Source organism: Cherax quadricarinatus, chromosome 28, assembly GCF_038502225.1.
Source record: "Cherax quadricarinatus isolate ZL_2023a chromosome 28, ASM3850222v1, whole genome shotgun sequence".
NCBI classification, from domain to species: Eukaryota; Metazoa; Arthropoda; class Malacostraca; order Decapoda; family Parastacidae; genus Cherax; species Cherax quadricarinatus.
Genome location: NC_091319.1, coordinates 4,644,371 through 4,667,498, shown reverse-complemented (window position 1 = coordinate 4,667,498; position 23,128 = coordinate 4,644,371). Strand labels below are relative to the sequence as shown.

Below are 23,128 nucleotides of genomic sequence, written 5' to 3'. Positions count from 1 at the left end.
AGTGGTGCACTTAGGAGTCTGTGGAGACAAAGAACTTTGTCCTTGGAGGCAAAGAGGGAAATGTATGAGAGTATAGTTTTACCAACACTCTTATATGGGTGTGAAGCATGGGTGATGAATGTTGCAGCGAGGAGAAGGCTGGAGGCAGTGGAGATGTCATGTCTGAGGGCAATGTGTGGTGTGAATATAATGCAGAGAATTCATAGTTTGTAAGTTAGGAGGAGGTGCGGGATTACCAAAACTGTTGTCCAGAGGGCTGAGGAAGGGTTGTTGAGGTGGTTCGGACATGTAGAGAGAATGGAGCGAAACAGAATGACTTCAAGAGTGTATCAGTATGTAGTGGAAGGAAGGCGGGGTAGGGGTCGGCCTAGGAAAGGTTGGAGGGAGGGGGTAAAGGAGGTTTTGTGTGCGAGGGGCTTGGACTTCCAGCAGGCGTGCGTGAGCGTGTTTGATAGGAGTGAATGGAGACAAATGGTTTTTAATACTTGATGTGCTGTTGGAGTGTGAGCAAAGTAACATTTATGAAGGAGTTCAGGGAAACCGGCAGGCCGGACTTGAGTCCTGGAGATGGGAAGTACAGTGCCTGCACTCTGAAGGAGGGGTGTTAATGTTGCAGTTTAAAAACTGTAGTGTAAAGCACCCTTCTGGCAAGACAGTGATGGAGTGAATGATGGTGAAAGTTTTTCTTTTTCGGGCCACCCTGCCTTGGTGGGAATCGGCCAGTGTGATAATAAAAAAAAAAAAAATAATGTTAGTAGTAGAACATTTTCAAACAGCTTTAGGGAAAACCTTGAGTTTTCCCTGAAGCAAGTTTTTTCTTTTCTCTGAGGGTGAGGATCCCCAGGACAGTTCTAGAGGTGGTACATTCCCATATTTCTATATAGTGTATAACCATAATTTTTAAAGAGGTGGACCAGTAAACTCCAGCTGTGGGTCTTTACCATCAGCTGTATAATGTACTGCAGGGTAAAATAGCCCAGAAATCCATTACAGAATTTATGCACACTCCAGTACGCTATACATAAAGACACTAAATAACAAAAAAAAAGGCACAATACCGTGACTGGAAAAATACACAAACAACCCACACATAGAAGAGTGGAGCTTACAACGATGTTTCGGTCAGACTTGGACCATTTACAAAGTCACACTAACGAAAAGGAGAGAAGGAGGGAGTACACATAGGCAGGAGATGGTAGTGGTAGTAGTGGAGGTAGAAGGTAGTAGTGGGGAAGGTAGTATAGAGGAGGAGGAGCCAGTCAAATACTGAGAAAGAGGAGCACTGCAAGGGAGCTAGGTGCCCACAGAGGGTAAGAGCAAGAACACAGAGGGAGGAAAATAAGTAAAAAATGAAGGAACAAATACCCAAGGCAGAAGAAAGGCAACCTTTTCCTCTTTCCTTTTTTCTCCTTTGGGTTGTTCTTCTTCTGCCTTGAGTATTTCTTTAATTTTTTCTTTATTTCCCCCCCCCCCTGTGTTCTTTCTCTTATCCTCTGTGGGCACCTAGCTCCCTTGCAGTGCTCCTCTTTCTCAGTATTTGACTAGCTCCTCCTCCTCTATACTACCTTCCCCACTACTTCCTTCCATCTCAACTACTACCACTACCACCTCCTGTCTATATATACTCCCTCCTTCTCTCTTTTTCATTAGTTTGGCTTTGTAAATGGTCCAAGTCGGACCAAAACGTTGTAGGCTCCTCTCTTCTATGTTTACCTGGAGAGGGTTTCGGGGGTCAACGCCCCTGCGGCCCAGTCTGAGACCAGGCCTCATGGTGGATCAGAGTCTGATCAACCAGGCTGTTACTGCTGGCTGCATGCAAGCTGATGTACAAACCACAGCCCGGTTGGTCAGGTACTGACTTTAGGTGCCTTTCCAGTGCCTTCTTATGTGCAGGTTATTTCTGTATAAAGACACTAATATTTTAAAGAAAATAGGATGATTTTATTTAAAATGAAATATTAGTGTCTATGTACAGTGTATCCTAATGTATACAGAAATTAAAAACCTGTAAAATTTAGGTGCAAGAAATTAGACTAGTTCTTGAGTGTTTTTTATGTAGCAGTTCAAGTTTTCTCAGACATACAGTGCCACAAGACCTCTCTTCACTTTATTTCTATCACCACAGAACAACTTAACCCCATGGACATGGCACTTGGCAGGCATGTCCTGACTCTTTAAATTACACCACATTTCACTATTTGCCAAAAACATCACTGCCCCACGCATGCAACTATTCTTAACCACTCGCTACACATCAACATCATTATACAACACTATCACTGTCACTATCACTAGCACTGTCAAGAAATTTTTATGAAAATAAGAAAAAATTTTGGAGTGAGTTAAACAAGTTAAGAAAGCCTAGGGAAAGCATGGATTTGTCAGTTAAAAACAGAGTAGGGGAGTTAGTAGATGGGGAGAGGGAGGTATTAGGTAGATGGCGAGAATATTTTGAGGAACTTTTAAATGTTGAGGAAGAAAGGGAGGCGGTAATTTCATGCACTGGCCAGGGAGGTATACCATCTTTTAGGAGTGAAGAAGAGCAGAATGTAAGTGTGGTGGAGGTACGTGAGGCATTACGTAGAATGAAAGGGGGTAAAGCAGCTGGAACTGATGGGATCATGACAGAAATGTTAAAAGCAGGGGGGGATATAGTGTTGGAGTGGTTGGTACTTTTGTTTAATAAATGTATGAAAGAGGGGAAGGTACCTAAGGATTGGCAGAGAGCATGTATAATCCCTTTATATAAAGGGAAAGGGGACAAAAGAGATTGTAAAAATTATAGAGGAATAAGTTTACCGAGTATAACAGGAAAAGTATACGGTAGGGTTATTATTGAAAGAATTAGAGGTAAGACAGAATGTAGGATTGCGGATGAGCAGGGAGGCTTCAGAGTGGGTAGGGGATGTGTAGACCAAGTGTTTACATTGAAGCATATATGTGAACAGTATTTAGATAAAGGTAGGGAAGTTTTTATTGCATTTATGGATTTAGAAAAGGCATATGATAGAGTGGATAGAGGAGCAATGTGGCAGATGTTGCAAGTATATGGAATAGGTGGTAAGTTACTAAATGCTGTTAAGAGTTTTTATGAGAATAGTGAGGCTCAGGTTAGGGTGTGTAGAAGAGATGGAGAATACTTCCCGGTAAAAGTAGGTCTTAGACAGGGATGTGTAATGTCACCATGGTTGTTTAATATATTTATAGATGGGGTTGTAAAAGAAGTAAATGCTTGGGTGTTCGGGAGAGGGGTGGATTAAATTATGGGGAATCAAATTCAAAATGGGAATTGACACAGTTACTTTTTGTTGATGATACTGTGCTTATGGGAGATTCTAAAGAAAATTTGCAAAGGTTAGTGGATGAGTTTGGGAATGTGTGTAAAGGTAGAAAGTTGAAAGTGAACATAGAAAAGAGTAAGGTGATGAGGGTATCAAATGATTTAGATAAAGAAAAATTGGATATCAAATTGGGGAGGAGGGGTATGGAAGAAGTGAATGTTTTCAGATACTTGGGAGTTGATGTGTCGGCGGATGGATTTATGAAGGATGAGGTTAATCATAGAATTGATGAGGGAAAAAAGGTGAGTGGTGCGTTGAGGTATATGTGGAGTCAAAAAACGCTATCTATGGAGGCAAAGAAGGGAATGTATGAAAGTATAGTGGTACCAACACTCTTATATGGATGTGAAGCTTGGGTTGTAAATGCAGCAGCGAGGAGACGGTTGGAGGCAGTGGAGATGTCTTGTCTAAGGGCAATGTGTGGTGTAAATATTATGCAGAAAATTCGGAGTGTGGAAATTAGGAGAAGGTGTGGAGTTAATAAAAGCATTAGTCAGAGGGCTGAAGAGGGGTTGTTGAGGTGGTCTGGTCATTTAGAGAGAATGGATCAAAGTAGAATGACATGGAAAGCATATAAATCTACAGGGGAAGGAAGGAGGGGTAGGGGTCGTCCTCGAAAGGGTTGGAGAGAGGGGGTAAAGGAGGTTTTGTGGGCGAGGGGCTTGGACTTCCAGCAAGCATGCGTGAGTGTGTTAGATAGGAGTGAATGGAGATGAATGATACTTGGGACCTGACGATCTGTTGGAGTGTGAGCAGGGTAATATTTAGTGAAGGGATTCAGGGAAACCGGTTATTTTCATATAGTCGGACTTGAGTCCTGGAAATGGGAAGTACAATGCCTGCACTTTAAAGGAGGGGTTTGGGATATTGGCAGTTTGGAGGGATATGTTGTGTATCTTTATATGTATATGCTTCTAAACTGTTGTATTCTGAGCACCTCTGCAAAAACAGTGATAATGTGTGAGTGTGGTGAAAGTGTTGAATGATGATGAAAGCATTTTCTTTTTGGGGATTTTCTTTCTTTTTTGGGTCACCCTGCCTCAGTGGGAGATGGCCGACTTGTTGAAAAAAAAAAAAAAATCACTACAAATTTTCACTATGCAATATTACTATAAATCAATATCACTACACAACATCATTTCACATCTCACCATTACACAACACTACACATCAACATCACTACACATCAGTATCACTACACATTACTACCCAGTATCAATACACAACACTACTACATAATAAAATTAGTACACAGCATCACTACACAACTCTACATATGATCATTACACATGACTACACAACACAGCACTACACAGCATCACGACACAATATCACTTCACATCAACCTCACTACACATTATACATAATACAGTGGACCCTCAACCAACGGCATTAATCCGTTCCAGAGGGCTTGCTGTTGGTCGAAATTGCCGTTGGTAGAGTTAATTTTCCCCATAAGAAATAATGGAAATAGAATTAATCTGTGCCTGACACCCCAAAGTCTGAATTTTTTTTTTTTACATGAAATATACATTTCCTGATATGGAAAGGAATGGGACATGCAAAATAAACAATAATTAAATGCCACTTACCTTTATTGTGGAGTTGTTGATGAGTGATGTGCCAGCAGCAGGGAAAATTCAGGATTGTCTATTGCTTGGAAGGAAAATCCCCTTCCATAAAGACTTCAGGTACCAAGTCCTTTGGTGGGGTTACCTCCCTTCTTGGTTTTTTAATGCCACTAGGACCAGCTTGAGAATCACTGGACCACCCTCTACCACCACCACTTTCGTATTTTTCTACAAACTTTTTCTTGAATTCTACCATGGTGGCTTATTTAATGGTTACAAGCACTAGAAACAGTGGAATAATCCAAAATGTATGGGAGGCACATGTGGAAACCAACCGCAACAGCTTGTAAACAATGGCACACTGAGTCTTGGAGTGGCTGGGGACATGTTCCAGACGAATGTCGTTGGTTAAGTTTTTCTCCTTTGGTTAAGGCATTTTTTCTACGGCAAAAAGCGCCGTTAGACGAAATTGCCGTTACTTAATGCCGCCGTTAGTTGAGGGTTGACTGTATCACTACAGACCAGCATCACTACACATCACTTCATATACCAACACATCACTTCATATAACACATCACATCACTATATATCACAACACATCATTACACAACATCACTATACATTAACGTCAGTATACCTCACTACATAATATCACTACCCAACATCACTACACATCAATACACATGAATATCACTTCAAAACACAATCATTACACATTAACATCACTACACAACATAATCACTACACACAATCACTATGCAGCATCACTACATAACACTACATGTCACTACACAGCATCACTACAAATGACTACATATCACTACACAGCATCACTACAAATGAACATCAATACACATCACTACACACTATCACTACACATCAACATCACTACACAATATCATCACACATTATTACTACACATGGCCAGCAGTAACAGCCTGGTTGATCAGACCTTGATCCACCATGAGGCCTGGTCTCAGACCAGGCCGCGGGGGCGTTGACCCCCGAAACCCTCTCCAGGTAAACATAACATCACTACACATCACATACCTACATAACTACACATCGGCATCACTACCTAACATCACTATAGTTGACTACACAAAATCAATACATATTACACATAGCTACACAGTATCACTACATACCACTACACACCATCAATGCACATCACTACACAGCACTATACAGTGGAATCTCGGTACTCAAACAGCTCAGTATTCGAACGCTTTGTTCAGTAAACAAATTGCTCGCTAGTCGACCATTTGCTTGGCACTCGGCCAAACAAACATGACCTATCAGAACTTTGCTGTAAACTATTTCACGTTTCTTCAAAATTTTTGGTGTTTTTTATATTATTTGTTTAAGTCCCCCTGGGGCCTAAGAGGGTTAGTGATGACAGCCAACCAAAATGAAAATTGGTTGGGAAAAATTAATTCGGTACTTGGACAGCTCGGCACTCGAACAGTCTTCTGGAACGAATTAAGTTCAAGTGCCAAGGTTCCACTGTACAGCACCACCCAAAATCACAATACATAACTATACACATACACTGTATTAGACAAAGAAGATATTAATTGCTTATGACTGTAGACGTTGTCAAAAATTTATTCTACTTATCAGAAGCACAAATGTATGATACAGTCATCCCTAAAAAATTGTGAGCCATTGCATTTGTGAATTTTGATTTTCCAATGTTTTTACTGAAGAGTAACCAGTGAATAGATTCAGTTATCAAATGTTTTTCTGGATCAACAGCTTTCCCCCACTCCAATCTCTCTTATATTACAGTAATTATTTCTCATGAGTGTCAATATTATCCAGATTAGTGATTAATGTATTATGCAGATATAGTCTCTGAAATACAAAATGAATCCAAATCTTACATACAGCTTTTAGTTTTGTCGGATCTCTAGGAATGTAACCAAAGGCAGATCTAATATGAAACTAATGAAACTTAAGTTTCAAGGCCTTTAATCCAGGAGAGGCCCCAGAAGCAACTTTAGTCCATACTGCTTAAAAATTTTGGGTCTACAGTTCAAGCTTTAGGGCCCCAAAAATGTAGGTCTGCCACTGAATGTAACCCCTGTGAATTTGTAGGGACTACTGTATTGTGTATAACTACTTTGAACACAACATACTACACGATGCAGATAATCACCATTTTCCAGTATGAAAGTCTTATAGTATTTTCTAAACCATCACCTTTTCAACAAAATTCCTGCTTAGCTGGATGTGAAACCACAGATTTCTTCTGAATTTAAATTCCTGTGAAGTGCTGGTTGTTTCTGCCACCTGCCACTATAGTGTTAGCACTCCATCTTCTCTCATATTTACGTTGAATTCTAGCATATACAGTGGACCCCCGGTATTCGATATTAATTCGTTCCTGAGAGCTCATCAAATACCGATAATATTGAAAACCGAATCAATTTTCCTCATAAGAAATAATGGAAATCAAATTAATCTGTGCAAGACACCCAAAAGTATGAAAAAAAAAGTTTTACTACATGAAATATTAAGTTTAATGCAATAGAATAATTACAATAACAATAAAATAATTGACACTTACCTTTAATGAAGATCTGGTGATGATTGATGGGATAGGAGGAGGGGAGAGGTGTTAGTGTTTAGAAGGGGAATCCCCTTCCATTAGAATTTGAGGTAGCAAGTCCTTTTCCGGGGTTACTTCCCTTCTTCTTTTAATGCCACTAGGACCAGCTTGAGAGTCACTGGACTTCTGTCGCACAACATAACTGGCAGCCTCACCATGCCTAATCACACTATGTATGCCACTACGATTCTTAAATCTTTCAAACCAACCTTTGCTGCCTTAAATTCACTCACTTCACCACTAGTTGCAGGCAATTTCTTTACCAAATCGTCATGCAACTGCCTAGCCTTTTCACAAATGATCGCTTGAGAGATGCTATCTCCTGCTATCTGTTTTTCATTTATCCACACCAATAACAATCTCTCAACATTTTCTAACACTTGTGGTCGCTGTTTCGTAATCACAGTTGCACCTTTTGCAAGAACAGCTTCCTTGATTGTCGTTTTCCTGGTCACTATAGTAGAGATGGTTGATTGGGGTTTATTATACAACCTGACCAGCTCCGACACATGCACTCCACTTTCGTACTTTGCAATTATCTCTTTCTTCATTTCGTAAGTCATTAGCGACTTTTTTCTCGAAGGGCTGGCACTAGAAGCTTTCTTGGGGCCCATGGTGACTTATTTTGCAGAAACAAGCACCAAACACAGTGATAATATGGATAATATGGAATGTACCGAATGTATTCTTAGATGCGCGCACACTGGCTGGCTTGTAAACACTAGCACACACGGGGCAGTTCAGGCTACACGTGGACAGGTCTCGTATGAATCGTATCAAATACCGGGTTTTCAATCGAATACCGAGGAAATTTTTTTGCGTTAAAATGCATCGAAAACCGGATTTATCGAATACCGGGGGTCCACTGTAAACAGAAATGTGTCTACAAAGGTTTTTAATTCTACATAAATGGCATAGCAATGCCAACAACAGCAGCAAGATATGTGGAGATCTAACGTGACCCAAAACCAGAGGAAAATCAACCTAAAAATCAAACTCTGCTATTGTGATGCTATTAGACACAAGTGCCAATTCCATTAATTGAAGCCTTCAACATCACCATTTAAAGACTATATCTCTCATGGAGCGAAACAGAATGACTTCAAGAGTGTATCAGTCTGTAGTGGAAGGAAGGCGGGGTAGGGGTCGGCCTAGGAAAGGTTGGAGGGAGGGGATAAAGGAGGTTTTGTGTGCGAGGGGTTTTGACTTCTAGCGGGCATGCATGAGCGTGTTTGATAGGAGTGAATGGAGACAAATGATTTTTAATACTTGAAGTGCTGTTGGAGTGTGAGCAAAGTAACATTTATGAAGGGATTCAGGGAAATCGGCAGGCCGGACTTGAGTCCTGGAGATGGGAAGTGCAGTGCCTGCACTCTGAAGGAGGGGTGTTAATGTTGCAGTTTAAAAACTGTAGTATAAAGCACCCTTCTGGCAAGACAGTGATAGAGTGAATGATGGTGAAAGTTTTTCTTTTTCAGGCCACCCTGCCTTGGTGGGAATCGGCCAGTGTGCTAATAATAAAAACAATCTCTCATACCATCATAATCTTTTAATTTCTTCACTCCGCAGTCTCTACGTAACACAGTAATCATACCACACGATCTCAAACATAACATCACTACCTACATGAGCGTCAGAACAATTACACTCCATTCTCTTTTTTGTCCCCACTGATAAACTTATTTCTTTATACAAATGCCTCACAACACAACTTGCCTTCTCTTATCTTCTACGAGTCACTTCGCTTCCTTACATCTATCCACCAACGCATCCACTCCACAATATGCAAATGATGTTATTCACTTCCTCCATACTTCCTCCCTAAATTTAATGTTCTGTACTTACAAAAACTGAAATAATACTGTGTAAGTTGATTAATACTTACCCAACAGTCATCCACACATTTAACAAATGCAATCTTTATGTTGTGGCTTTGTGGAGAAATGTAATTAAGTTTGGTTGGCAGAGAGCGGTGATGGTGGAATATCTGGTGGCTCATGGCAGGGAATTCGCTATATCTAACTCTTTAAATTAAAATGGAAGGAAACAACTAGTTTCATTCACTTACAAGACCTGCCACATAACTTTATTCAGCATACTGTATCTCAACAAAACAGAAAGTTGGCATGCAAGAAGAAATGTGTGTGGTTTCAAAGGCATTGTTTAGAAATTACACAAAATAACATCTGTATACATGTATACTCTCATACAACAACTGGGGTATACTATACCCCAGGTATACTGGGGTATACTATACCCCAGTCAATAAGAAAATCTACCTTACTGAAAGTGACATTCAGACAAAATTTTCTAAGTGTGACAATAAACTGCTTTATTGTACAATAACATTATCTTTGCCAAGTTGCCCTAGGAATCAGGCACAGCCAGTGTGTGCCCAACACTTAGAAAATGGGCTGGTGTAAAGCGAGGTTCTGACCTAGCGAGTAGACCTTGAAGTAAACAGTAATAGGTAAGACGTATGAGACTTTCTCGTGAAGTTTAAGTATAGGTCACTTGTGAAAAAACTTATTGTGCACAGTATCCCTTCAGAAGATACCTAACACTGAAGCATGATTACAGTACATAATGGCAGTAGAAAATTAATGGTAGGCCTGCAAAGCAATAACAACACACCTGTTCCAGCTGCCGTTTCAGTGTATTAATGAGAGCATCCTTTTCAGCAATGGCTTCAACAGCATCATCCCGTTCAGTGGCTAGGTGGATGTTAGTTTCCTTGGCTTTGGAAAGCTCTGCTTCATGATCTTCTAGTTGCTGAGTTATGGTGTCCTGAAATGTTTCACAGAATGTTACTTATTATGGAAATATAAACACATATGCAGTATAATGTGATCCTTTATTGACTACGTTTCGCCCACACAGTGGGCTTTTTCAAGTCACAAACAGATCTACCTGGGGTGGAAGGGATGCGAGTATTTATAGTTAGGTTCAGAATGCTGAAGTCAGGTGGAGAATGCTGCATCTGATGATGTACCGAGTGGGGTTATAGAGTCTAAAATCTTGGGTAGCTTAGAAAGGAGATTGGATAAGTTTGTGAGCTGACCTTCTACAGTGTTCTTCCATTCCTGTGTTCTTATGTGGGATAGCGATGAAGAAGTTTCTTGGCAAGTGGTTCAGCTATGTTATAGAAGCCACTATTCTGGTTGAAGTTGTCGGATATAGAAATAAGTGATGATTCCAGGATTCTTCGGTATTGAGTGTTGTCTTCTGTGGCGATAAGTCTCGAGTTTCTGTAGTTTATCAAGTGGTTGTGTGAATTACGGTGTTGTACGCAGGCATTCCTTGTGTCGTCAGACCTGCTTGCGTATTGGTGTTCTGAAATACGTTTTAAAGTCTATCGAAAACCCACCAACCAAAACGATCTTCTCCACTTCTACTCTCACCACGACACCAAAACTAAACGTGGTGTAATTATAGACTTCTTCCTGCGTGCACTCAGAATCTGCAGCAATGAGTTTCTTGAAGAAGAATGCATGATAATTGAACAAGTATTTTCTAAACTCCACTATCCTCGTCACTTCATCAGAGACTGCAGACGACGGGCATTAAACATCTTCAACACACCCAGAGAAGACACTGCCAAGAAGAGATACATAGTCCTCCCCACCAACTCCATTGCCAAACATGTTTCCAACATCTTTTCCAATACCTCATTCCAAGTATCTACCTCCACAACCATGACCATCAAGGACATTACCAGTGATAGACAGGACAAGCTTTCACCCTCTGCAGGGGTATACATAATCCCTTGTAATGACTGCAACAAATTATACGTGGGCGAAACATCAAGGGACCTCCAAACACGTATTTCAGAACACCAGTACGCAAGCAGGTCTGACGACACAAGGAATGCCTGTGTACAACACCGTAATTCATACAACCACTTGATAAACTACAGAAACTCGAGACTTATCGCCACAGAAGACAACACTCAATACCGAAGAATCCTGGAATCATCACTTATTTCTATATCCGACAACTTCAACCAGAATAGTGGCTTCTATAACATAGCTGAACCACTTGCCAAGAAACTTCTTCATCGCTATACCACATAAGAACACAGGAATGGAAGAACACTGTAGAAGGTCTGCTCACAAACTTATCCAATCTCCTTTCCAAGCTACCCAAGATTTTAGACTCTATAACCCCACTCGGTACATCATCAGATGCAGCATTCTCCACATGACCTCAGCATTCTGAACCTGACTATAAATACTCGCGTCCCTTCCACCCCAGGTAGATCTGTTTGTGACTTGAAAAAGCCCACTGTGTGGGCGAAACGTAGTCAATAAAGGATCACATTATACTGCATATGTGTTTATATTTCCATTGTGTCGGTATTTTATACCATTTATTTCCAATGTTACTTATTATTTTCAACATTTTTCCGACAATCTCTAATACTGTACAAAGTATCAGAACCCACAATAAAACACGGTACTGCTAGTCCTGAAGAAAAATGTAATTGATGGCTTCATGAAAGTGTTTGCTAACATTATTAAAGATGGAAATTATGGTACTCAGCAATACTGTACTGCATTTAATATAGAAAAGAATGCAATTTTCTGGAATATGATCCCTAAGATGACATACGTTTTAATTAAGGTGAAAAAAATTCTGTGCATAGCTTTTATACAGCAAAATGCAGGTTCTTACTTTTGCTTGGGACTAATGTTGCACAAATCCCTCCTAAATCATTATGCAGAGAATCCTAGCTACCCTGAGAGTACTGTAATTGCTAAATTTTCTCTATATGTTTTACTAATATCCAGGTACACTGATTGGATAACCAGGTTTGTTGTGAGCAGGTGCATTGCTTCTGCTACCACCCAGGGTCAGGAGCAATTGGTCCTCCACCACCACCTGGGCTAGTTGCACTTGATCAGTGACTTCCAGCCAGGCAGGACATGTCTGCTGCCACTTCCATTCCTGCCACTCCCACTGCCTTGACCTCCCCTCCCCTCCCATACCCACACACATGAGGATGTACCAATTTTCTAGGTTAAATCTTGGTATAAACATACACATTACTCAGGATGTCAACCTTGATGTTTTGTCTTGCTGGGAGTTCAGATGGCAGTAGGAAGTGGTTATTATGCAGACACACTCCTATCTTATAATTACTTATTTTCTGTGGTAGACTTGTATTACTTTGTGTGCTGGTTGTATCTGCACATCATTTGTCTTGTGGGGACTTACATTATTCATGTTTGCTGGTTTGAAGTTACACGTTATTTTTTGGAAGACATGATTATCATGAAGGCAGCTGTTACCACATAACACTCTTTACATGTTAAAGAGAGATTCTCATGCAAGTTTGTTTATTGTTGTATCAATCTGCCATTGTGAGTAAAGACAGCCTTTTACAGCTTTTTTACAATTCCCACGATTGGTGATTACATGATTTAGTGAACAAAATGCGTGGTTGTAAGCCACCTGCCAATGCTAACCTAGCAATATAGCAATCACATTACACATAACATCAGCATTCAAAGTAAATACTGTGCTGTTAAATCTTTTCTTTACATTGTTTAATTAACATTTATATATTTTTTCTATTACATTAAAAAGATGATTCAGTTCATGAGTGTCGTTTTCCCCTCCTAATTTTAAGTTTCCTTCTTTTATTTTTTTAGGTATCTATCCCTTCTAATGAGTATGCTTCACTTCCATTAAGTCCATGAAGCAAACTTAACAACCGATAACACACTTGTCTGTTTAAAAATATTTAATGGTTAATTTCTACTATGTCAACTCCTGGACAATCTGAATTCTCTTAACCCCTTCAGGGTCCAAGGCCCAAATCTGAAGTGGTGCCCCAGTGTCCAAGAATTTTCAAAAAAAAATTGTTATTTTTTCTTATGAAATGGTAGAGAATCTTTTTGTGAAGGTAATAAAACAAAAAGTACGAAATTTGATGGAAAATTGACGAAATTATGCTCTCGCGAATTTTGATGTCAGCGATATTTACGAATCGACAATTTTGCCGACTTTGACTCCCAGTTTAGGCCAATTACATTATTCCAGTCAACCAAATTCTTAGCTATTTCACTAGTATTACTTCTTTGCTATCGATTGAGCACAAGAAATCGCCAAGTCAACTGTTTCAACTACAAAATAAAGTGATCGGAAATTGTTAATTTGGCCAATTTAACACAAAGTTCAAAATATTCCAATTTCAAAATGGGGTCCAGAATAAACAATGTAGGTATTCCTGGAACTAAACTAACGTTTCCTCTGTTCATTACTTACGTTTTGAGGCTTTACAAATAAATTCCATTTTGATTTTTTATTCACATAATGAATTTTTATTCACACCAAAAAATAGAAGATTTACTGTTATGCAATACTGTAATAATTGTATAAATATCATCACCATATTTGTGAATGTATATTAGACCCACCAGCTGGTGTGTATTAGATGTGTAAGGTCATTTGTTTACTCTTGAATATCGGCAAAAATTTAACATTTCCTCTACTTTGAGCTCAGTTTCAAGCCATTTCCAGTGCTAAAACCAATCAAAATCATCTCTATTTCTGTAATATGTCTTCCATTCTATCAAATGAGACCAAGAAATCGCAAATACAACTATAAAAACATACGAAAAAACACTGCAAAGTCGCTGTTTTAATCAAAAAATCATGATTTCAGTTTTTTTTCTCTCATTATACACAGTGTGCTGCAGGATCTGTTTTATGTGGTGCACACATACCACATAGATGTATTCTCTCATATCTAGGCCCAAATGTACCACTCACAGTTTATCAGAGTGAGCTGAGCTCATGACGTAGATCTACGGTTTGGACCCTGAACGTAAAGCCGTAGATCTACGGGACGGACCCTGAAAGGGTTAATATCAAATTTATGCCCACAACCTCTGATATAATTAAGTCAGAAGAGCAGAAAATAACTGTTTATATCCAAGGGGAAGAACTACAGCCATGGTCATACAGAGCTTAAGGAATGGAAATTATGCAGATTGTATCAGGAAGAGGAAGACAGCTCTAATTTCTTGGATTAAAAGCCCTTCACTGGCACTAAAGTAGCCCTCCCTGAAAAGATCAGAAGAGCAGAAAAAAGAGCAATGATAATGGCAACCACTGGTGGAGAATGGCATGAGAGTCCAGATCCACATTACTGATTTAGAAAGCTGAGGATCAATCACTGTAGTGTGTACTATCCATGCCCTTAATTAAGTTGCCATAATCTTATAATTACTACAGTTTTTTCTACTGTGCCAAATATCAAGTATTGTACTAGTTTGCACATCTGTATAATTTTTAATTATAGTTTTAACCCATTTTCAATTATTGTACTAAAGGTAATTTTGTGAGGGGGTTCTCCCAACGTTGAAGAGATTTATAATTACCCTACATACTGGAAATGAAACTTGTATGAAATTTCTGTTTACCTTGGATGATTATCAAGCTGAAATATCATTCATTTCAATATTATGGTCTAGTGATATATAATCATGTTTCACTTACAATACTGAAATTTATTCTTCAATTATTTAATTAGAAAAGTAGAGTTTATTTAGCACAAAAATTAGTAATACAGTGGACCCCCGGTTCACGATCAGCTCCCAATGCGACCAATTATGTAAGTGTATTTATGTAAGTGCGTTTGTACGTGTATGTTTGGGGGTCTGAAATGGACTAATCTAATTCACAATATTCCTTATGGGAACAAATTCGTTCAGTAATGGCACCTGAACATACTTCTGGAATGAATTAATATCGTAAGCCGGGGGTCCACTGTATATCATAAATTACTGTATGAGCATTCAACTACATTAAGAATTTGAAAAAGGTTACCATTAGATAAATTACTTTACAATACTCAAGCTCTGATTAAGAAGAATGTACTCACAATGTGTTCTTGGAGCTTCACAAGTTTATTCTTCAAACTGGTTATCTCGTATTCTTTCTTCTGATTATCATGATCTTTTGACTTTAGGACATCTTTCTCTTCCTCTAGTTTCTTTTTTAAATTGGCAGATATACTGTCCATCTCATGAACTGTTTCTTGAAGCGCTGCATTTTTAGTCTCTGATTGTTCCTGTTTCATAGCACTGAAATTCGAAAAGAATAATGAAGTCCCCCCCCAAAAGAAAAAAAAAATCTGACAGAAAAATAAATTATAAAAGCTTAATACTTACATCAAGTAATCCTTCAATTACTGAGGCTCTGCCTCAAATCAAGTATATATATTGTCTAGGTCACAATATACCTGTTAATATCCATCATTGGTACTAGGGATCATTTCAATAATGAGGTGAGAATCTCTCTCTCTCTGTGCCCTGAATATATTTTCTGAACTAACACTATATTTTTCTGGAAATACTTCCATTTGCCTGGTTAAAACTGAAGTACTGTACATTGTATTAATCCACAAATTTTTATTACAATTCACATGAAGCATATACCCAAACAAGATAAATTAAGTCTTTTGAGCATTCAAACCATAGAGAAAATAAAAAGGATCCATCACACAATAATCTCATATCAATAGAAAAAAGTTAATGTTTGCCTTCATTAGGTTATAACAGGTTAAATCCCACTAATGTTACCATTGTTGTATGCAAAAAAATACATGTGCCCATTAAGACATATCCATTTTATCTGTGCCTTTTATCCACTTTTACACCAAATATATAATGAATGTATCCTTTATTTTATTTTTAAGAAATGCAACTTTACTAATCTATCTTCGTAAGATTTCTGATGCTAATTAGTATTATCACCCTTAACCCATTCAAACTGATGGCTATAGTTTACGACCATTACTCCTGGAGTATACCTGGAGAGGGTTTTCGGGGTTAATGCCCCCACGTCTCTGTCTGAGACCAGGCCTCGTGGTGGATCAGGGTCTGATCAACAAGGCTGTTACTGCTGGCCACACACAAACTGGCATATGAACCACAGCCTGGCTAGTCAGGTACTGACTTTAGGTGCATGTCCAGCACCTTCTTGAAGACAGCCGGGGTCTATTGGTAATCTCTCTTATGTATGCTGGGAGGCAATTGAACAGTCTAAGCCCCCAAACACTTATTGCGTTCTCTCTCAGTGTACTCGTAGCACCCCTATTTTTCATTGGGGGAATGTTGCATCTCCTGCTGAGTCTTTTGCTTTCATAGGGAGTGATTTTTGTTTGCAAGTTTAGTACTAATCCCTCTAGGATTTTCCCATGTGTATATTATCACCTATCTCTCACACCTGCACTCCAGGGAACAATACACAAATAGCCCACACATAGGAGAGTGGAGCTTATGACGACATTTTGGTCTCACTTGGACCATTTACAAAGTCACACTAACAAAAAGGAGAAAAGGAGGGAGTATATACAGGCCAGCAGACAGGGATGGGGAGAGAGGTTGTAGGAAAGGAAGAAAAGTGGTGGTAGAGGTAGTAGTAGTAGCAGAGTCAAAGACTAAGAGAGAGGAGCACTGCAAGGGAACTAGGTGCCCACAAATGGTAGGAACAAGAATACAGAGGGATGGGGGTGAAATAATAGTAATGGACCAAATACCCAGGTCAGAAGAAAGAAAACCCAAAGGAGAAAGAGGAAAGGAGAAGAGGGAGAAGGGGGAAAAAAGCATCAGGTTAATTCACAGGTGTTCTGAAGTTTGGAGCATTTTACATTGTAATGGGAAAGGAAGGCATCTACAGAGACAAAGCCAGGACTAAGATTCATACAAGGAAAGTTGTGTATAAGGAAGGATTCAACCAGATGGCAATAGGGTAGGCAGTTTTAGCAGAAGACCAGTCAATAGGATGACTGTGATCTCTGACATGACAGAAAAGAGCATAGTAATTTAGGTGCCTTATCGTACTTGTGTGTGCCATGAAAGTTCTTTGTACACTCTCCAGGTCAGCAATTTCGCCTGCCTTGAAGGGGGCAGTTAGTGTACAGCAGCATTCCAGCCTAGAGAGAACAAGCGATTTGAAGAGAATCATCATGGGCTTGGTGTTCTTAGTTCTGAAGGTTCCCATTCTATCATTTTCCTAGCAGATATGGTAGATACATTGTTGTGGTCTTTGAAGGCGAGAACCTCTGACATTATCCTTCCCAGGTCCTTCACATAACTTTTTTGCTCTTTTTCTGGCACAGTTTTAATTTCTTCAAGTTTTCCATATCTGAAATTTCTCTTCATTGAACTTCATATTGTTTTGAGTGGCCCATTTGAAGATCATGGTTGATGTCTGCATTTCAGGCAAATTAGGTCAATTTTGTCCGGGGATGCAACCCACACCAGTCTGACTAACACTCAAGTACCCATTTTGTACTATACCTGGAGAGAGTTCCAGGGGTCAATGCCCCAGCGGCCCAGTCCGTGACCAGGCCCCATGGTGGACCAGGGCCTGATCATCCAGGCTGTTACTGCTAGCCGCACGCAGTCCAACATACGATCCACAGCCTGGCTGGGCAGGTACTGACTTTAGGTGTCTGTCCAGTGCCTGCTTGAAGACTGCCAAGGGTCTATTGATAATCCCCCTTATATATGCTGGGAGGCAGTTGAACAGTCTTGGGTCCCTCACACTTATTGTGTTGTCTCTTTATCGTGCTAGTGGCACCCCTGCTTTTTATTGGGGGGATGTTGCATCGTCTGCCGAGTCTTTTGCCTTCGTAGGAAGTGATTTTCATGTGCAGGTTTGGTACTAATCCCTCTAGGATTTTCCAAGTGTATATAATCGTGTATCTCTCCTGCCTGCATTCTAGGGAGTACAGGTTTTAGGAACTTCAAGCGTTCCCAGTAACTGAGGTGCTTTATCACAGTTATGCGTGCAGTGAAGGTTCTCTACATTTTCTAGGTCAGCAATTTCACCTGCCTTGAAAGGTGCTGTTGGTGTGCAGCAATATTCCAGCTTAGATAGAACAAGTGACCTGAAGAGTGTCATCATGGGCTTGGCATCCCTGGTTTAGAAGGTTCTCATTATCTATCCTGTCATTTTTCTAGTAAATGCGATTGATACACTGTTATGGTCCTTGAAGGTGAGATCCTCTGACATGGTCACACCCAGGTCTTTGACATTAGTTTTTCACTCTATTGTGTGGTTGGAATTTGTTTTATACTCTGATGAAGTTTTAATTTCCTCACATTTTCCATATCGGAGTTGAAATTTCTCATCATTGAACTTCATATTGTTTTCTGCAGCCCATTTAAAGATTTGGTTGATGTCCACCTGAAGTTTTGCAGTGTCTTTAATGGAGGACACTGTCATGCAAATTCGGGTGTCATCTGCAAAGGAAGACACAGTGCTGTGGCTTATATCCCTGTCTATGTCTGATATGAGGATGAGGAACAAGATGGTAGCGAGTACTGTGCCTTGTGGAACAGAGCTTTTCACCGTAGCCGCCTCAGACTTTACTCTGTTGACTACTACTACTCGTGTTCTATTTGTTAGGAAATTATAGATCCATCTACCAACTTTTCCTGTTATTCCGTTATCACATATTTTGTGCACTATTACACCATGGTCACACTTGTCAAAGGCTTTTGCAAAGTCTGTGTATATTACATCTGCATTCTGTTTGTCTTCTAGAGCATCCAGGACCTTGTCATAGTGGCCCAGTAGTTGGGACAGACAGGAGCGTCCTGTTCTAAACCCATGCTTCCCTGGGTTGTGTAACTGATGGGCATCTAGATGGGTGGTGATCTTCCTTCTTAGAACCCTTTCAAAGATTTTTATACGAGACGTTAGCATTATTGGTCTGTAGCTGTTTGCTATTGCTTTACTGCCCCCTTTGTGGTGTGGGGCTATGTCTGTTGTTTTTAATAATTATGGGACAACCCCAGTGTCCATGCTCCCCCTCCATAGGATGTTAAGAGCACGTGATAGGGATTTCTTGCAGTACTTGATGAACACGGAGCTCCATGAGTCTGGGCCTGGGGCAGGGTGCATGGGCCATATCATTTATTGCCTTTTCGAAGTCATTTGGCATCAGGATATCAGAGAGGTGTGTGCCTACCAAATTTTGTCTCTCTTATTAAAAATTCATTGAGGTCTTCGGCTCTCATTCTGGTAAGCGGCTCTCTAAAAACCGAGTCATATTGGGACTTGAATAGCTCACTAATTTCCTTGCTGCCATCTGTGTAAGACCCAATACTGGATGTTATTCTCGACTTTGATTTGGCATAAGAAAAGAAATACTTTGTGTTTCTTTCAATTTCATTTATGGCTTTTAGTTCTTCCCATGTTTCTTGACTCCTGTAAGATTCCTTTAGCTTTAGTTTGATGTTTGCTATTTCTCTGACCAGTGTCTCCCTACATATTGCAAATATATTGGTCTCTTGTAGCCGCTATGTTATTCTTTGCCTTTGCTTGTATAGGGAGTGCCTTTCGCTTTCTAGTTTACATCTTCTCCTCCTTTTCCTTAAGGGTATATGCCTTGAGCATACCTCAAGTGCCACAAAGTTAATTTGTTCTAGCATAGGTTAGGATCCATGTTGCTTAGGCTATCTTCCCAGTTTATATCGTTTAGGACGTTTTTGTTATTGAAGTTGAATTTGATGAAGGGTCCCTGGTGACTGATCACTTTTTGTCAGTCTGGGGCCCCCCACATACATGTCTGGACCTTTATTATGTTGCAATCTGAGTATATTGTTTTTGATATGATGACATTTCATATCAGATCATCATTGTTAGTGAAGATGAGGTCTAGCATATTCTCCAATCATGTAGGCTCTATTATTTGCTGGTTTAAGGAGAATTTGGTGCAGATACGTATTTAAAAGTTCATGTGTGTGCGAGTTTTCATCTGAGCTGCCTCCTGGTGTTATCTCTGCTACAACATTATTTGCTATATTCCTCCATTTTCGGTGCCTTAGGTTGAAATCCCCCATGAGCAAGATGTTGGGGGCAGGAGCTGGAAGATTTTCCAGACAGTGGTCAATTTTGAAAAGCTGTTCCTGGAATTGTTGGGACGTTGCATCAGGAAGCTTGTATACAACCACAATGACCAGGTTTTGGTTTTCAATCTTTAGTGCTAAAACTTCAACTACATCATGCATTTAGTAGCTTTGAGCATATAAGTGACTCAGTGATATACAGGCCAACCTCCTTTTGCCTGTTCACTCTGTCACATCTGTATAAGTTGTAACCCGGGATCCATAGTTCATAGTTCAAGTGATCCTTTATATGGGTCTCTGTGAAAACCACAAACATTGCATTTGACTCTGTAAGCAGTGCACAGATGAAAGGTATTTTGTTGTTCGTTGCTGGTTGTATATTTGCAAAGATAAATGTCGTCGGATTGGTGGTATGGGGGGCTCTTTTTTTCCTGGCACTAATATCTGTCGTTTTGGAGTGGAGGCCACAGGTTATTGAGACCCCAATGGAAATAAGTCACTGACTTTTTTGGGGGTTATCCTAGGTAATTTACACTTCGTATTAAAATTATACTTATGTGTACCTTTACACATAAGTACAACTGACTGTGTGTACGATGATGGATGTCAAAAGATGGTGGGGGTAAGGTTAAGTTAGGTTATTTATGGTTGTATTTCTTTAGGTTATGCTACTTTTTTACCATTTGCACAACAAAATAATATCTTCACTGCAAAACTAGCCTAATATTGTACAATTTAAATTATAATTAAGGGCCGAGACCTGCAGAGCAGCATTCGTCCATTACAGCCGTTGTTTGTAATGACTTTCTTATATGTACAGTAATTACCTGTGTAGCTTGACTAAATAATGATCTAAAGTGGAATAAGGCAGGTTATATTGAGTACAAGAGAGAGAGCAGAGTAATTTTACATACCAAGGGCAAACTGGTCTCGTCTTACCTAATCTTCAACTCTGCTTGCAATTTTTCCACCTCCTGCTGTAAGTCGGCATTTTGAGAAGAGAGTGTCCAGTAATTAAATCCCAAGATAAGTACAATTAAGACGAGACCCACCAAAATAAATGGGGGTGTCCGGCCACTGCCTCTCCGTATCATCTTGACTGCCACACAACCACTTCATGCGAATCACATCGCACAAACCTTCGTCCAGAAAGTTAGCCATTTACCCTATTAATCTACAATGTCATCAGTTAACAGCAGCACTATTCTAAGCAGTAATTAACCGCAAGAAGCAAGCAATGAGAAGAACTAACACGACATAGAGGATAATAGAGGTTAATAAAAACGAAGCCGGAGATGAACCAAGAGTCCGGACATTGTACACAGATGACAACACAAGGTGCCTGACAACATTATTTTACCCAACACTTTTATTTTATCTACGTTCAAACATTTTTTTTATGCCCGTTACAGTAGCAAATAATACCACAGACGGCTGTAGACTCGTTATCTTGCCTCATCCGACGGCTTTATGCCATGATTACAAGGGAAAGACAAAGAAAGCAGAGTAACATTAGTGTGGTAAAATGCGGCTTGTGGCCTTCCCACACCAGGAATACTTCACTAAAATAAATAAATCTATATTATTACCTCGTTGGTAGTTAGTTAGAGAAGCATCATTAACACCCATCTGTGTTGGTAAATGAGACACTTGTGTAATATCTGGGTATCTTTATCCTGGAAACGTTTCGCCTGGCAGTGGCTTCTTCAGTCCAGTGCAGAGAAAGGTGAAAGATGAGGAGTTTGAGGTAATCACCCCTCAAGGAAGGTTCCTTGATGTTGGTGAGGGGCTCTTGATTTAGGGAATTGGATCTGTGCTCCAGTTCCCCGAATTAAGCCTGAATGCCTTCCACATCCCCCCCCCCAAGGCGCTGTATAATCCTCCAGGTTTAGCCCTTCCCCCTTGATTATAATAATAATAATTGAGGTAATCAGTCCCTCAGCCTGAGGGCCAACCACCTACATACCCATCAGTTACACAACCCAGGGCAACGCGGGTTTAGAACAGGTCACTCCTGCCTGTCCCAGCTACTGGACCACTATGACAAGGTCCTGGATGCTGTTGAGGATAAACAAAATACATGTAGTATACACAGACTTTTCAAAAGCTTTCGACAAGTGTGACCATGGTATAACAGCACACAAACTGAGTGATAAAGGAATAACAGGAAAAGTTGGTAGCTGGATCTATAACTTCCTGACAAATAGAACAGAAAGTGTAATAGTAAACAGAGTCAAGTCCCAGGCAGCCACGGTGAAAGCTGTTCCACATGGCACAGTACTCGCTCCCATTCTATTCCTCATCCTCATTTCTGACATATGTAAGCCATAGCTCCGTGTCTTCCTTTGCGGATGACACCCGGATTACCATGGCAGTGACCTCCATTGAAGACACTGAGAGACTCTAGGCGGACATCAACCAAATCTTCGAATGGGTCACTCAAAACAATATGAAGTTCAACGAGGATTAATTTCAACTACTCAGATATGGGAAACTTGAGGAAATTAAAAAGTATCAGGGTATATGACAAATTCTAACCATACAATAGAGCGGAAAAGTAATGTGAAGGACCTGGGAGTGATAATGTCAGAGGATCTCGCCTTCAAAGACCACGACAATGTATCTACCTCATCTGCTAGGAAAATGATAGGATGGATAATGAGAACCTTCAAAACTAGGGACGCCAAGCACATGATGATTATCTTCAAATCGCTTGTGCTCTCTAGGCTG

At 40.0% G+C, this 23,128-nt stretch overlaps 1 protein-coding gene across 11 annotated transcripts in view; it reads right to left on the bottom strand.

Moving 5' to 3' along the window:
• LOC128693237 (protein GOLM2) overlaps positions 1–21,525 on the bottom strand; it is a 94,610-nt gene extending 73,085 nt beyond the window's left edge. For 5 of the 11 annotated variants that reach the window (XM_053782769.2, XM_053782772.2, XM_053782763.2 and 2 more), the window contains exons 1-3: positions 21,338–21,524; positions 15,418–15,619; positions 10,161–10,313 (exon numbers count right to left, since the gene is read on the bottom strand). In XM_053782769.2, the coding sequence (XP_053638744.1) occupies positions 10,161–10,313; positions 15,418–15,619; positions 21,338–21,492 (510 nt within the window). In that variant the 5' untranslated portion in view covers positions 21,493–21,524. Of the gene's footprint in view, positions 1–10,160; positions 10,314–15,417; positions 15,620–21,337 lie in introns of all 11 variants that reach the window. The other 6 variants (XM_053782767.2, XM_053782765.2, XM_053782770.2 and 3 more) reach the window with 3 other exon arrangements.
• Between the last annotated feature and the right edge of the window lie 1,603 nt (positions 21,526–23,128).